At 40.8% G+C, this 16,808-nt stretch overlaps 1 protein-coding gene across 2 annotated transcripts in view; it reads right to left on the bottom strand.

The window, feature by feature from the left end:
• Positions 1-16,808, bottom strand: part of BRF1 (BRF1 RNA polymerase III transcription initiation factor subunit) — a 175,041-nt gene that overhangs the window by 44,885 nt on the left and 113,348 nt on the right. For both annotated transcript variants that reach the window (XM_061376200.1, XM_061376201.1), the window contains 3 exons: positions 3,947-4,008; positions 1,775-1,856; positions 1,623-1,678 (listed from right to left, as the gene is read on the bottom strand). In XM_061376200.1, coding sequence (XP_061232184.1) covers positions 1,623-1,678; positions 1,775-1,856; positions 3,947-4,008 — 200 coding nt within the window. The remainder of the gene's footprint in view (positions 1-1,622; positions 1,679-1,774; positions 1,857-3,946; positions 4,009-16,808) is intronic.

Here is a 16,808-nt window from a genome sequence, read left to right as displayed (position 1 = left end):
CTTTAATTAGTATTTGTAATACTGCCAGAGAAGAAACATGGGCCATTTCTCAGGCGCAAAAAAAAAAAAAAAAAAGGAACAGGGACCCTGTAGCATCACCCAGAGTGAAAATAAAGGAATTCCCCTGCTAAAATTGCCGTTACAGTCCAGCTGGGTCATGGCTCCCCTAAACACTGACAACTCTGTACCAAAACTGCAAAACTTAGTATTTTTACATCCAGTCTGAATATGGCCTGGAAGAGCATCTACTCAGCTCCCCCTCCACACTGAAAAAGGCCAAGAATATTACCAGCAGCTTTCTATGTGTAGACTAGTTTCTGATGGACAGAAAGCAGGAAGCTGCAGACACACATGCAGCAGCAACGTAACCTGTCAACTGTCCTTCCCAGGCAAATGCTACAAGCCCTGTGCTGTGGAGGTTGATGATGTGCAGAGCCAAATAACAGAGAAATGACACAAGAGAACATTTCTACCCATGTCCCATAACTACTACCCCTGGGTAGTTACGAAAAAAGGCCCAGAACCTCTGTTTCCATTTGGCATTTCCTTTTCAAAGGCAGGTTTTAACACCAAGTTCTGCAGGAGATTTATTTTGTAATGGATAACAGCCCCTCTGTTTACCTACGTGGGTCAAGTGCTACCTTGCAATTGGAAAACACAATATTAATCAAGCTCTACTCCAGCTGTCAGAAACAATACAGAGTCTGAGAAAAACTCCTGTGTTGTCCGAACAAAAAAGTGGGTGTTTGGGTTACTTGGTGGTGTCAATGAGTTCTACAATTTTGAAAATTGCTGGTAGACTGCCATGTTTGCGTAAGCACAGGATGAATGAGAAACTCTGAAGCATAAAACAGTGCTTCATTGTCTGGTTTTGTTTTTATTGTTGAAATACCTAGGGGAAGTAGGAAACTCTACCTTTTGCGTTAGTCAGAAAAAAAAAAAGAAGAGGATCATAGAATGATTGCACTAACATGGATTTTATGGATATATGCACTAACGGATTTTAGTTGCATGTGGAAGATTTGACTTGTCACTTGCTCTGTTACACAAAATACTAATGCCATAAATTGTGAATATACAGCCAATTAGGCTGCTTTAACTGCTAAACTTGGAGACAGTACATGCCATTTGTTAACATAACTGTCGCATTCTTTATGAAAGGTAGAACAAAATACTCCTTCAAGTGACTGTAACAAGGATCTGTTCAGTTCTTCATAGAGAAATCATTATTGTAAGAGCAAAGAAAGCTACTGAAGTTATGGCAAGTACAAACAAATTCCCCACGCACATGTTAAAAAAAATTAGGCATGTCTTAAAACCTGTATTTAAATAAGCAAGCAATTAGGACAGCAATCACAAATGCAAAGAGCTGGCTCTGACTTTGCCATGCACAGAATTTTCTCATAATAATAATTTAAAATAAAAGTTTGGGCATTAGTTTGACTCACCACCTGAAAAATTATAGCCTCATAATTCAATTACAGGTAGATACACAATAGCTTTAGCTCATTTAGTGGTGACCTGTACCAATATGCCCGTATATCCTACATGGAACTGATCAGCAATTGTAATGAATTTCCAGGACATTTTCAAACAGACACAATTAGCACACAGTTTAATACCTTGTGTTCCTTATAAATCCCAAGTTCTTTTTCTTTTGCTATTCTTGCTTCCTTTTCTGAAAGATGACAAAAGGGTAACCAGTATGAAGATTATGTAGACTGAATATTTCAGTAACACTAGCCAAAAGGAGAATTTCAGTCCTAATACTTACCTTTTTGTTCCTTCAAATAATCTGCATTTTCTTTCATCCACAGCTCTGCTTTTATCTGAGCTTCTGTTTCGTTAAGTATATACTAAAAGACAAAACAAGTTTATCTACTTTCAGAAATAAACTTGAAAACCGTAAAGCAAAACTCGACTGAAAAACCACTGTCAAGGTCAATTCACATTCTGTTTTTAAAAATACATTAATAAAACATGGCTGAGATGTGACAATCACAGAGCATTTCTAGTAAATTCTAAAACTGGTGTTCAAAAAACAGTTCTTGGTTTCCAAAGTAGATGGGGTGACCGAAAACCATCCAGGAGTCATTGTACATGATCTGTAATTAACCCAAAATGATCCCAAGTTTATGATCTTTTTCAGATGACTTTAGAGGGCACCATGACAATGTGGTCGTCTGCAAATAATTCTGTGTGTTGATGGTGGTCTGTAATTCAAAACAGTACGGGAACCATTGCCCTGTGCCACCAAAACAGAAACATGTGTCTTCTGGATAGGTTTCTGTGACGGTTTAGGCACAGTTATTGAGGTTATTAGCGCAATGGGCACACCTGTGTGAAAGAAGCCTGCTTAGATTGCTGTAGGTTTAGTCCCCTAGATTTTAGAGCATTGGGTTCAGTAACCATACCTAGGCTTTTTACAGTTAACTTCACTTAGTCTTGGTAACCTCATTAGTATGTATGGAGCTGTAAAACTCATCTAGACTTATTCAGACGAATTACAGAAATAAACAGGTAAGTAGCAGGCAGGCTGGCAGGTTGGTAGACAGATCTCCTCCCAACTGCTTAACTGCAAAATTAAACCTAACATTTAGCACAACTGTGTGAAACAAAAGTTCTCTACAGCCAATGCTGTCTGGCAGTGAAGAACTTCTTCAGAACAGAGAAGACAAATTGGGTCATCCTTCATGAACCTGACTTTATTTTTAAGCAGCAGACCCAAGACTTGCAAATCAATTTGAGATTTCTCAATCTTATGGGTTTGAACATGAGATATACTCCAAAGTAAAATGTACATATAGGATTTTATGAGAAAAATATTTCCAGTCAAATGAAGCTAATACAGGGAGGAGTCCTTCCTCTGAGGACAAGTGAGGCAAGCAAACAGCTATGCAAGTCCTGGTTTATCAGACCAATATTTTCACTCTTTCATCTGCTTCTATGAGAAGCCACAATAGTAAAGCTCACTTTATCTTAGCACAGTTACTCATCCTTCTTAAGCTTTTAGAGTCCACAATCTCACGTTCACAACATTACAGTCTACTGCCACAGAAATGAACATGAGGTCTTAAAATCAGTTACGGCTCATCACAGAGCCTAGGATGGAGAAAGACATGTGCTTGCTCTTCCCCTGTGACTGTTTAAATTAGGGACCAGCTATACTGAAAAACTTCAGCCTCCCTGCTCCCTCCATACTACATCTGCTCAATTCACAAGACCCTTCCTAACTTCCAGCCTAGCAAAATCTGCTTCACAACTGAAATGAAGCTGAGCATTCACGCACTGCCAACAATGTTCCACAGACCAGTAACCCCTATGCAACATCACCACTCTCAATGACTTTGTACCCCAAAACGAGTTTTTTGGCATTATCTGTCCAAATTACACTTTAAAAACAGGGTGGCAGCTGGAGAGGGCATTAGGCTGAGTGTCAGGAGAGCCAGACTTTGTTGCATGTTCAAGCAGTGACCTGTCCTGCGGCCTTCAACAAGCCATTTCCCACACGTCTGTCTGTTACATTCAGGCTATGAGGTAAAGGGTATCTTTCACTGCCACACACATAATAATAAAACCAGAAAATGTTACAGAAATCTTTAAAAGAACACAGAAGCTGTACATCCTGGTCTTACAGTTTGGTTTCCATAGCAGCCTTCTATACTGAATCTATCTTAATTAAATAATGAATTTAGAGCTCCACCAAAGACTTCTGAAAGTCCTTCTTCAGAATAAAGGATATTCTAAAACATAACTTTGGCAAGGAACACAAACATCACAGGCTTGTGTGAACATTAGTTTCGATCTCAGATCACTGAAATCACTTGTACCTCCCTATAGATCAGAGTGAAGAGACAGTGAGGGTAGAAGATAAACCAGGTAAGAATCATTTTGTCTTTCTCGAATATCCAACCCCAGAGACACCTAGGGTAAGAGCGCACCTTACCCGATCTATTTCACTGTCGTCGATCCCGCTCAAATCTAATTCACCATCTCCTGCATTCTCACCTACAGGAAAGAACACATTTTAATCAGGCAGATATTTGTTCAAAATCTATCACAATTCAAGTTCTGTGGTGAAGTAACACTTAACGGTTGCCCTTCAGATATTTGCATCCTTCTGCATTAATTCAGGAGTTTTAATTTGCTGATGAGTATTTTCAGTCTGGGGTACAGGCACACACAAATCCATTTAAAATTCAGGAATCGGCATGTTCTTCTTCAGTACTAAAGATCTGTCAGACACTTCGACTTGCCTTTTTACCCCGTTTTAATTTACAGGCACAAATGTTCAGCAGGAAGCTGGGGAAACCATCTTTAAAAGATGACTGTTTTTCTTTCATCTGTCTGAGCCTATAAGTCGATAATTTATCTGTAAATTATGACTTAGAAAATATTTTCTGTTTTCAAGGAAGCAGCATGAACCAGCAAATAACATATCATGCCAACTGTCGTACCACAGCTTTCGTCTTAATTCTGATCTATCATCATTTGAACCACTTAGCTCACACCAGTTCTGTAAAAAGATGTGTATTAGTTTTTCTATCCGGAAAATGGAAAGTATTAAAACATTTCCAAATTTTAAACTAACTTTTACAAGCTACGGAAAGGTCTAGATAAATGTGAAACAATAATTCCTTTCTGTAATTACATTTTCACTTTCATTTTTCTAGTTTTGCATTTATTAAGACATCTTCTTAAAACAATTTTTTTAATATTCTGTGCATTAAAAAGCATTAACAATGCAGAACTTAGGCCTCATTTGGGACTGGCACAGTATACAGCAGCAAAACCTGATTTTCCACATCACCTTAACATACAACAGTAATACAGTATTAATGTAGTCCAGGTAGAGAAGAAAACAAATTATTCACTCAGATTTATACTTGGGAATCAAGCAGTTTTCTTGGTCTTCTCCATTACATCTAATCATGACTAGACAAGAGATGACCTAACGAGTTTACCTGCAGAAAAAATAAATTCCCTTTCAACAATCTCCAGTAATGAATTCAAACCAAAAGAACAGCAAGGCATCTTCACAGTTCATGCTCTCCAGTCCTGAGGATGTGGCTCCCCACAAACCAAGAATGGTTTGATTGCCCAGTATGGTGCTTTCCCAAGGAGCAGAAGTCCCGAGCAGTACAGCTCTGGATCAGTGGCAGAGGAAGGCAGCTGCAGCTCTTTGATCCAGCATCAGGTTATGGCAACCAAACGGTGGAAGACAAGCAAAGGCAGGAATTATGAGTATTCCCAGAAAACCCAAATGATGCTTTTCTTTGCAAAACTCTGGCATTTAAACCAGTTGCCTAAAGTACATGGAATCACAGGGTCAGGAATCCAACCAAAACCTCATTAGGAATATAGGCTGTGATTCTTGAGATGGTTCTGCTCAACTCAACAGACGTTTATCAGTATCAGATGTCTTTTCAAAAACCACTTTAAACAACCAACAGAAAGTTTTGAACTTTCCATGCCAAGTCATATGTGAAATGGGTTTCACACATTCCTGTCACAAGGAACAGTGTAACACTATGACTTGATTTTTTTCTGATATTGTTTCATAATATCAATTCTACCAGTTCAGATAATGTTAAACTAATATGACTTAATATGCCTTAAGGAACATTTCTTATTGCCGTTAGGTTTAAAAATTAACTGTGCTTTAGTCCCAGGCACCAGATCTATTTTACAACGTTTTTGCCCCCAAGATACTTTAAAAGTATGAAAGATTTTATAACTACTATATATATTCAGTACATATGCTTTAATTCTGGTCTGATCTCTGTACAGTGACATAAGAGCAGAACTTTCTGCACCAGGACCACCATCTCCTCCTGCAGGCACCCTGCCAGGCAGGCAGGGGTGCAACCCAAGGACATGGCAAAGCGCACCCTAGCTCAAGACTGGAGAGGAAAAGCAAGGTGACACAATACGTCCCAGCGGTTTGCTACCTCTTTAATACAACTCACTGGAATTTTTTAGCAAAGCATAGAGAGGAATCACTGTATGCTGTATCACCCCGGAAGACTAGCATATTCTGCACTACAATGTATCTTCTGCTGGAATAGAAATAGAAATTTCCAGTAAGCAAAATGCTTAAATATTCACCAAGAAAAGGAGTAAACACTGTCATCTAATGTCCGAGACAGCTTCCCAGGAGACTGCCCACCTGGGTCCAAGAAATGCTTCATTACACAAACTAAGATAGCTCAACAGCAGAGTGCAAGAGTGTGCCCAGGCCAAAATAACCTGTCTTCTAGGTCGTAAGCTATTTGTGAAGAAATGGGTCTTGCACAGTGTCTCCCATATTCTGAGTAAAGCGCTTTAACCACCAAGTTGTAGGACAGAAGGGAGGATGACCTCCCCCCTTCTTTGTATTATCTACCTTTTGTTTCCTCAAAGTTTTGGGGAAAAAAAAAACACCCCCAACTTTCAATTTGGTTTATCTGAGCAAATAAAGGGTTCTTTTCTCTTTCCATATTCACTGCACCAGACAAATTTAAATATTGAGTATCTACACAGACTTGGAATTGGGGACACAGAAAAAGGGAGCCATCCTCAATAATCACCAGTAACTACTGAAAATTCTAGGCTAGAAAATAAAAAATTGGAAGTGGCAACAGAAATACACATGTCACTGCTCAACTTTACATGAAATTGCATCCCAAATTTATTTGTTGTAAAAACCGCCACAGCATCTTAAGAACAATAAAAGAAATCCCACTGAAATCAAGCTGCCACTGCTTTTATTCATCATTAAACACCTCACTCATGTACTCTGCTATATTTTTGGATCAGAGATTTAAAATTTAGTATGTCATAGTACAGTAGGTGCCTGTTCACTTATACAGCCCTAATATGCCAGACTGAAAATGATGTAATTTCAGGCACCATGGACAATTTCACATGTCATTTTAAATATAAGTTGTTACTGAATTAGGTGCCAGTTTTTCTCATTGGATCAATTAGCAATGGGGATGGAAAGCTCATTCTCCAACTGTTAAATTGCAGCGAAGAATCCAGAAGCAAGTTATATGTAATAAGCATTTCTTAGACCCCATAACAGCAGTAGAGGGAGTAATTGCAGGATATCCCTCTGCCCACAAGTCGTCCTTTTTCCTGCCAAGGCAATAGGTATTCATTAAATGCAAGGGCTTTTCAGAATCCCTAGTTTAATGCTTTCACTGAAAAAAAAAAAAAAAGGGTGTTTTGTTACAGAATGCAAATTCAAAATGGAATACATCCATTTTGATGTGAAAATTTCCATGGCAATAATTTCCAACATGAGTAGACCTCCCAGCCGTAAATACCTGTCTGCTTGATGTTACATGGCTCACTCCAGCACACAGAAAGTAAACCCCTTGCTTTTTTTGTATACCAGAAAGATCTTCCCAGCTGCTAAACTTTTCAAAGCAATTTCTAAATGATCATTTTTTCTTTTAATAAAAGGGCCGGAATAAAATGTTTGATGAAATAAAAACACAGATGTGGCCAACATCTGGTCCAACCTCTTAAAAGCTTATTTATAAAAGCAGTAGCGTCACGTGGCATGGCTCTTAGACATGGATTTCTTCTGCTAAGAAAAACAACTGCTTTACTGCAGGGCACAGGAAAAAGTAAGCTGGGTGTTAAAACACCCCCCCAAGCCAGTTGTTAAAGGAATGTATGACTGGGAAGAGTGCAGAGCTAGGCAGCCAGGAGCAGCCTGCTGCACCCTCACCTAACATCTCCGTGGCAAAGCAGAGCAGGACAGCCACTTCTACAGCTTTCCATCGAGGTCCTAAATCAACTACATTCATGCCACTTGAAACTATCAGTTACCAAGCAAGCTCCCCCAATATTTACAAATAAAAACCCCCAAAAGCCCTTTCTTTACAGCCTTTTAGCGTCTTTCCAACCGACTCTGGTAGACACAGGGGCTACAATCAGACACTGGGGATTAGGTCTGTAAACCTGTAGGATTATTTACTGTTGTCATTACTAAATGCATGCTAAACCCTCTTTTAACACACCATCTCCCCCTCTCTTTACCTCTGTTCAGCTACTTAAATGCATACATTGCATGCTATTATGTGAATTTATTATAGAAGAATCATTCCAGCCATAATATTTTAAGCCCCACATTTTTAAAAAAGGCAACATGAAGAATGTGTTTTTCTGCTTCTATTACAGGAGGCAGCACTATTTATTGCTCTGCCCAGATAAGAGGATTTCCTTACAGACAGAAATGAAGGCTGAACACTTCCCAGGAAATCCTCTGGAGCAGATATAATAGAAGGCACTTGATGCTCTGGTCCCACGGAGCAAATACACTCTCCTTCACACTGTTGTGTAGCAGTCAAAGAGCCAAAGAGTTTAAACAAAGACGTCTTCCACCTATTCAGCACACCAGCAGATGCTAAACACTTCCAGCATTTAAGAAATACTTTGGGTCAAGATCACGACAAAACATGAAAATAATTGGGAGAGGTTTTTTCACTAACAAAAATCCTTAACCAACAAACAAAACGACCTGAGCCTGGGGCCTCAGAAATAGTGGGATTGATTGTTACTCTCCAGGGAGGGATTAAAACTGACAGGAGTCACAGAAAGTTCCCACAGATCACTGAGGAACCTGACAGGGAAGAAACACTTTTGCAGCTAAATCTGTTGAGTGGTGCCAGTGCCACTTTGGAAGTTGCAAGGAGCACGAAGGGAAGGCTGTAGCTTAGCGTCAAAAAGGCACTGCACAACCGTGCCACCATATAATTGATTAGCTGATCAGAGGGGACAAGAACCCATCTGGAGGGGAAGATAACTGATTTACTGAGGGGCGTGAAGAGAACAGTTATTACGTGCGGGCAACCAGGAGGGGAGCGGCAGCAGCCCAGGGCAGACAAAGTGCCACAGCAATCAAGTACAGAAGAGAAATGGATGTGAAAATGCTGCTGCAGCAGCAGCAGCAGCAGTGTGGCATGAAGTGCAGCATACAAGGATCAATGGGCGTGAGAATGAACCAGCCATGCACCAAGGTGTATGCAAGAGTCCATGGAGATGACGAGCAGGGTATGCTGCAAGTTTTAGTCATAAGGGGCTAGGAGGTTATCTTGGTGGTTTTAAACTGTTTCCAATCTCCTGCTCCAGCTAAAGCACCTCTAGGTGTAATCCAGCCTTCCCCACCATGCTCCCATACCACAGTATGCACCCTGTGGCTGCCAAGGGCTCCAGTTCCTCACAGTCACCTTCGGCAATGTCATCATGTGCCATCATAACAGAAGCATGCCACAAAAACAAAACGCTAGGACAAGGCAAACTTAATTGCACTTACTGACAAGGTAAGGTCATAGAATGTATGATATGTACACTCGTATTTAAGTGAAAACAGTTTTCATTTTATTGTACCTGAAGCCACCTTGAAAATTACAACCTAATTCTTCATAGTGCAAATTCAACACCAGGATTCAGGTCTGACAGCACACGGAGTGCACAAGGCCATGCATACAGCATAAAGATAAATTAAGATTTTCACTTTATTATTTCCTTCTGCCAAGGTAAGGTTAAGGGGTCCTCTCTAGCCAGAGCCAAGTTTCCAGGCTGCTAGCTCTTTCAGAGAAAGCAAACACACTGCACCACACAGGCTGAGGCCCCTTCTTCCCAGAAACGTTTGTTCCTGACATGAAGGGATGGCAGGAGGCATCACCAACAGCACTGGGCTGCCTGGCAGCCCCAGGACACACAGTCCAGGCAGTGCAAAGCTCCCACCAGCCAGCTCCTCACACTGGGCTATAAGGAGTGTAGAGGCAAAACCCAAAGGGTGCAAATGATGAGCGAAAAGGGAAAAGTCACAATCTAATAAAAGCAAAGGAATTTCACGTATCTGCTACATAACCTACCATTGCAAGCATGAGAGAGCAGCTGTGCAAGGTAAGCCTGTACAAAAGCAGGTATGTATGAGCTCATTAGCTCTTTCTTTGCTCCTTTGTGCTGAAAAGGGGACCTTCTCACACAGCAAAGAGGCACAAAAGCTAGGACCATCCCCAGCTGGTTTGCACTTACTGATTGGGCTCATTTACATCCCTCTAGGCAGAAAGAGCTTTTCCTTCAAGACCTGGCCTTAGCCTGGCCCAGAACTACAAACCTATCTTTATTAAGTGCCTACATTTCTATTTGCTCAAACTGAGATTCAAGCTCCAGGTACAACATCTGTCCTGCAGCAGCTGACTGACATCCCACATAAGCTGCCTTTGTACAACGGTCACAGAACAATTACCCCATCACAGGAACAGAATTTCAAATTTGTGTGCTTAATGATATATGGGAATGAATGATGAAAAAAGCTTTTCCTGCAGTCAGTCATTGCTCACAGAACTTTTATTAGATACTGAACACATTTCTTAGAAATTAAATTGCAATTTAAGGGGGGGGGGGGAAGCAAAACCCAACAACCCTGCTGCTTTTCTGGCAGCACATCCACACTGAAACAAATGCTATTGTTTCACCTCACAGTCCACGGATGATCTAACCAAACCACATCCACATAGTTTATATCCAGTTAAAGGTTAAGCCACTAGTCTAACAGACATGGAAACTTGTTAACTTGGATGCTAAAATTCATCAGAAAAACAATCACTCCATTCTTTCCAGAAATCCTCCACAAATACATGTTTTTTTTTAAAGCAGGTAGTGCAAAAATAGTGCAGCAATAAACAATGCCTTTCTGATTCTGAAGATTTTTCTTTGAAAAGGTAAGTTCATGCTTATTGAGCTACATAGCAAGATAAAAAGCCCTTAAGAAAAAAATCCTTTCAACCTCCTGAAATAAATACAGCTGGAAGTTAAGGGTTTGGACTAAAGAACATCATGACACTGTCCTCAAAACCAGCAGCAGATGTTCCTTTTTTGGAATAACATTGATGTCCCCAGCAGCACTTTCAAAAAGAGTGAAAAAGAGCATCCTTTATGCAACCTACTTAACACAGCTCATCATTCTTTTGTAAGCTCACTACCCTGCTGCCGTGACCAAGTGCTTACAGGACAGCTGCCCAAACAATATGAAAAAAACTATTTTTTGTGATGAAACCAATAACCATCAATGATCAACTTGACAAATACCCAGAAACACAACTAATTAGCAACGAGAAGTGACATTTTCTGGCTCCAAAGCCCAGAAATGGTAAGAGCTCCCATGCACAGACACAAGTCTCCTCCAGCTTGCTATTTCTGCATCAATAAGGCCAAGATCAATCACAGCACCCCCGCCAAATGTGCAACACACATCTCAGTGCTCATCCACATATTTACCTTTTCCTGCTTGTGAAGTTATGGACACAGAAGTTTTTAAAATGGAGACTGTAAGGACAGATTTCCCCTACTTGTTGCTCTTTTCCTTATGATCACCAATTCCCTGATATATTTTCCTCCTTTGCTTTTTATGTTGTTCTTGGCATCTTTTCTCTCATTTCCCTTCCCTCACCTCTCCTTCTTTTTGGTGTCTTCTGGCCTGTATTTTCTGCTTTTTTTTTTAATCTCTGCAGGGGTATCCAACAAACAGTTTATATAAAGGGAGAGGCCAGGGAGAAGACCAGCATCTTAATCAGTTTCGCTCTCCAAACCCCACAAAGCGCCGCCGTATCTCTTGCAGAGGGTGAGGACTGTACAAAGCCCTGGAGAGCCAACAGGAAAGGTAACTGGGCTCAGATCCATCTCCAGCTCGCCTCTCCCATGCTGCCAGACCACTATGTAAAACAGCAAGAGCACTTTACACCCGAGCCAGCCATAAAGGGAACAGCTGGTTTCATGTTTAAGTGCTGAAGCATCATTTCTGCAACTGCAGCTCACTGGTTAAGTAGCCAGGTCTTGCTGTGGGCGCTAATTGCTCTGCTGTCTGTCCCTGTCAGCCCAGGACCCTTGCCTGGCCAGTGCTCAGCCACCCCAGAAGAAGAACATATGTTTTAATGAGAAGTACATCTATACTGTAACATGCCGCCCTCCTTGAGCCAGACAAGACTAGATGGTGAGTTCTTTGCTACAGACAATTTAAGAGTAAATCATATAATTTTGCCTGGATTATTTTTATCTATGTATTTTCAAATAAAAAATCTTCTTCTGTCCCACCAGGAAAAAATCTTTAAGTGTATACAGCCATATATACACACACAGTTCTTAAGCTACAGAGGAAAGATTAAAGGAGACTCACAATACAACACTTAGAGGCTAATTTGAGCAACTGGAACTCAAAAGCAAAGCTAACTTATTTTCCCTAGGACATCACTGAAAAGCCACAGTTGGTTCAAATTGTCCAAAAATTAGAGCAGTTTTCCTTTAGCAGAAGTACAAGTGGTTGAACCGCCATAACGAAGTGCAAAATAGGGCCCAGCCTAACTCAACGTATTTCTCACCACATCAGTTACCACACTTCCCTTGCACTCCCACCCCACAGCTCCCCACCTCCGGGACAGGCACACAGGCCAGCACTGGGCAGCACTGAAGGCCACAGATTCAATTCCACCCTCACCTGGCCTATGTCAGCTCTCCCATTAAAGAAGCTGTCTTCCTCTTGCTCCAGTACTGTGGCCTGGACCAAAGACCTGCTCCAGTTAAAAATGACCCAGCAAAGTAACTCACCCAGATGAGTGAGAGAGAGGAACGTGTTGAACTTTCCAGTTACAGTTTTCTTCTGATTGTCCTTACTGTCTCTCAGCAAAGGTGGGCTAACTTCTGCCGCCTCTGAGCTTCAGAGCTGGTCTACCGTAGATCTGGCAACAAGCTCAGCACCAGCCACCAGAAGCCATCTGGGCTATGGAAAGGCTTCAGCAAGGAATTATTAGCATTAAGACAACACCATAATATAGTGTATGAAACTACATAACCTGAGTCTTTATCTGGAGGAAAAAAGATTAATCAATTTGCATCCTGGCCATTTACTACACTGTCCAGGTGGGCTGAATGGTGAGAAGCTGTTAACTGAGAGAAAATTATCAGGTAAGAAATTTCTCATTTTGTTACCCAGCTTCTTTCTTCCCTCACTGCTAATGAGAAATAGCAAGAAGGGAATTACAGAGATGGGGAGAAAAAAAGGAAGGTTTATTATCATTATTATTTATTATTACTCTAGTAGAGTAACAGGCAAGAGCAAAAGCTCCCCTGCAAAAAGCAAAAGCTTTGTAAACGAAGCAGTTAGGTAGGAACTAGCTCAAAAGAGAAAGGCTCTGTAGTGGATGGGGACTGGATTCAGAGCACCTAACAAGCACTGTTTTATGCCAACAGGACTATCAGAGGCATGGAGAAGAGAGAGATCACACACATAAGATCCTGACTCTAGTTCAGTGATCTGGACCAGAGGTTTACAAACCTGGAAGCAGGGGACATGGGTTTGAATTCTTAAAAGGCAGCTGCCAACAGAAACACAGATCCGTGTTAAGAGCCCATTACACAACAGATGGCCACGGCCAGCATAGACCATGCTTTTAAATAGAAATCACAGAGGTTGCACTGTTTCTTGTTGGATGAAGTGCTGCCTTTTTTGTCTCTGAACATGCATAATGGCTGAGAAACAGGTAAGCGGCAAAGTACTTCTCTTTCTTGCTCTGAACACCAACAGAGCTCTCATAGGAGCCCTGCCCCAGGGACCAAGGCAGTTTTGTGTCCATTTAGGCAACTGTATGAAGCATCTAAAGATCTCTGCAGTCAAAATACGGGCTTGAGGTTTCAGTGGAGTACGGCAAGCTCACTTGACCATCTGGCCAAACTGCAGCACAGCCTTGCTGCAGACAGCACAATAAACTCCTCTAGGGGATGTACATGTGTTCCCTCCTCCTCTCCCCAGATGTTTTAGGGACTGCAGTGAACCTCTTCCCAGATGCACAGTAGACAGTGGTGAAGGACTTTAGCATTTTGCCTGCAGCAGCTCTGAGGCCCCAATGCTTTGGCATTTGGATAAACTGAACTGTAAGCATAGTGTAATTAGCATGTGTATTCCATATGCTTGAGATACATCATTACAGCGTTGGAATGCCCTCCAACACCACAACTTTCCAAAAGAAGAAGGCTGTGGAGAAGTTCCTGGAGAATAATTTGTCTTATTCTCCAGGAATGGCAGGAAAAGGCACTTCTGTGCACAGGAGGTTTCAGTGGAGCTGGAGAAATAACCTTTTCCTGACAAAACCCAGCAGCATGATTCACCTATAAATAATGGAGTCGGTTTCAAAGCCGGCCTTTCAAGCTAATGGCTATCAGAAAGGCCAGCCATATGCTTGTACAACCTGTCATTCTGATTAATCTCAACATCTGACTTGTATATAAAGTTTACACAGTAACAGAACTATATTTAATATGTCATTTTAGATAGGTTACGTATTGCTGACTTTACAGTTTCTCAGCAACCTGCCAGTCTTCTCCAGGTTACAGGCACATAAAGGACCCTGTTTAAATGCTGATTAGATGCAAAGAAAGACTTTGGAAAGATTTTAGTAAGTCTCAAGAACCAGACAGATAGGTAACACATTTCAAAGAGAGCACTGGAAGAGATAAGGTCCCACATCCAAATTTAATTAATTCTTTATTTAAATATATTAGGCCTCTATTTAACACAGTAACACAGAGGCAAGAAGAAAGTCACAAATCATGGCTAAGCCTCCACACAGACAAAAAGGATTCAGGGCTCTTTCTGCAATGTACTCATTTTATTTTACAGCATATGGCATAGTATCAAGATTGTTCTTCTTTAATTAACTGAATCATGATGTTTTCCCATGAGGCTTAATCTAGGTTCATCATAACATACTGTATTATGGCACCAGTCCTCAAAAACACAACTACATGTCCGCAGCCCATTTGGAGAGAGCGATGTGCATTTTAAGTACCAATTCATTTAAATACACTGAGCATTACATGCAATATTGATTTCTCTGAAATCAGTGAAGTTTATTTTGAAGTAACTAAACCAAAGTTAGCTTCTGAAACTAAGCTCTGCATAACTTTTTCCTATTTCATTATAAAATGAAACCCAACCCATCAGATCATCATTTCAAATTCAGACCTACTGTTCTTTCCTATGGAATAGATATTTATTTATATTTTATTTCTTTATTCCTTTTGATTCTTTTGATAAGACTAGGATAGTTTGTTCTTTATGTTAGTTTTAACTAGGAAAACCCTTTCCACAGCAGACTTAAGCATCATTAACTGTGCAGTGAAATAAGCCTGAGATAATGGGGCTGACAGAAGGGACTGACGAGGGAAGAGCCAGCAAGGTTCACAGACAAAAACCTTGTCTCTGAATGAGTGAGATTTTGAATCTTAGTAGCAAGATAAAGCAGAGAATACTAAAGTCCAGACAAAACACTCCCACACAATTCCCTTCAAGCCATCAAAACCAACATAAAAATCTTGAAATGCTAAAATAAAGCCAATCAAAGGAACATTACTGTCGACGACTGCCAACTGAAATGAATGATCTGAGCTGAAAGTGTCTGCTGACGTAGCCACTACTTGTCACAAAGAACTGAAGGCTGTGGCAGCAAACCAGCCTGCGGAAGAGCTTCTCACCTCCTGCTGAGAGAAGCCACGCACATGGATCTCAACTTTACCATTGCTCCAGGGACAAAGGGGGTAAAGCTGGAGCTATGCCATGTGAGAGTCTTTTGGGAGCTGGACTAACCGCACTCTTCACTCTGAATTGGGCACAACAGACCCAAGATAAAGCCAAGCCATTCTGTCAGCAACAGCAGAGAATCCATGACTTTTGGCCTTTGCCAAGAGGAGCTTTGCACATCAATTAAAGCATCTTACAGATAGGACACTGCTGACAGGTAGCCAGTGTGGCTGTGCCAAGGTACCAGTACTCACAAACATCACCCTGGGGAAACCCAACAAGGAGTACCAGGAGGCCATGACGGAGGCTGCGGAGGCAGGGATCCCAATATCTGCATCCACAAAAGTTTAATCTTCAAGGTGATTTTCAGGTGCTACAATAGCATCACTATGGTGATACTGCAATCAACCAGCTTGACTGACCAAAATGATTGTGCATTTACTGGCCATAAAAACTCACTGATTAAGTTATTCCACATTTTGCCCAAAAGAAGAGAACAGACTTGAACAATACAATGTCATCTCAATCACAGCCTTAACTGCACTGGCACTTAAAGAAAGAAAAGAAAGGAAAAAAAAAAAGGGAGGAAGGAAACAAGAATAACAGCTTCAGGCTTTTGTGTAATTTTTAGACACTATATTTTCCTCCATATTGTAGTAAAATTAAAAGTAGAAATCTTTGGATGCAGCAAGGAGAATGAGGAAGCTTGCCAAATCTTGGGGAGCCAACAACTAATATAACAGCAATTAATTCAGAAGAGTAACTACATGACACTGTAGGGTTCCCTGTGTGTTTTGCCCCAGCGATTGCTTAAAAAATTTGTTAAGCAAAGAAATAAAATAAAAAATGCTCCCTTTTTTTTTTTTTCTTTCCTAAACCACCAGCACTGCAAACTCGTGCTGGTATTTGAAAGTCATTTGGGCTTTCCCAAGTTAGACATCCTTATTAACATAAAAATTCCACAATTGGAAATTACTTTGCGTGATGCTTACGCCAAAAATAAAATGAGCTGTATTGCATCTGCAGAACCAAAAGTAGTAAAATGTAATAAACATTCATCTTTGTCAGTGGCTCTGCAAACCAATCAGTTTGGCACGTAGGTGCCATTTTTACACAGTTGCTTTATTACTACATAATTATTGACGTATCAGCCAAGTGCTCTCTCAAGGAAGACTATTCTTAAAAACAAGCTCGTTAGAAGTTTAAGCATAAACCTTAGGATAAGAAACAGCAGTTA

The sequence above is a fragment of the Neopsephotus bourkii genome, unplaced genomic scaffold, assembly GCF_033783945.1.
Source record: "Neopsephotus bourkii isolate Nb327-2 ecotype Australia unplaced genomic scaffold, CSIRO-AGI_Nbou_v1 NB_1707, whole genome shotgun sequence".
In the NCBI taxonomy this organism is placed as follows: domain Eukaryota; kingdom Metazoa; phylum Chordata; class Aves; order Psittaciformes; family Psittacidae; genus Neopsephotus; species Neopsephotus bourkii.
The sequence above is the reverse complement of the archived record's forward strand: the minus strand, read 5'-3'. Positions and strand labels throughout refer to the sequence as shown.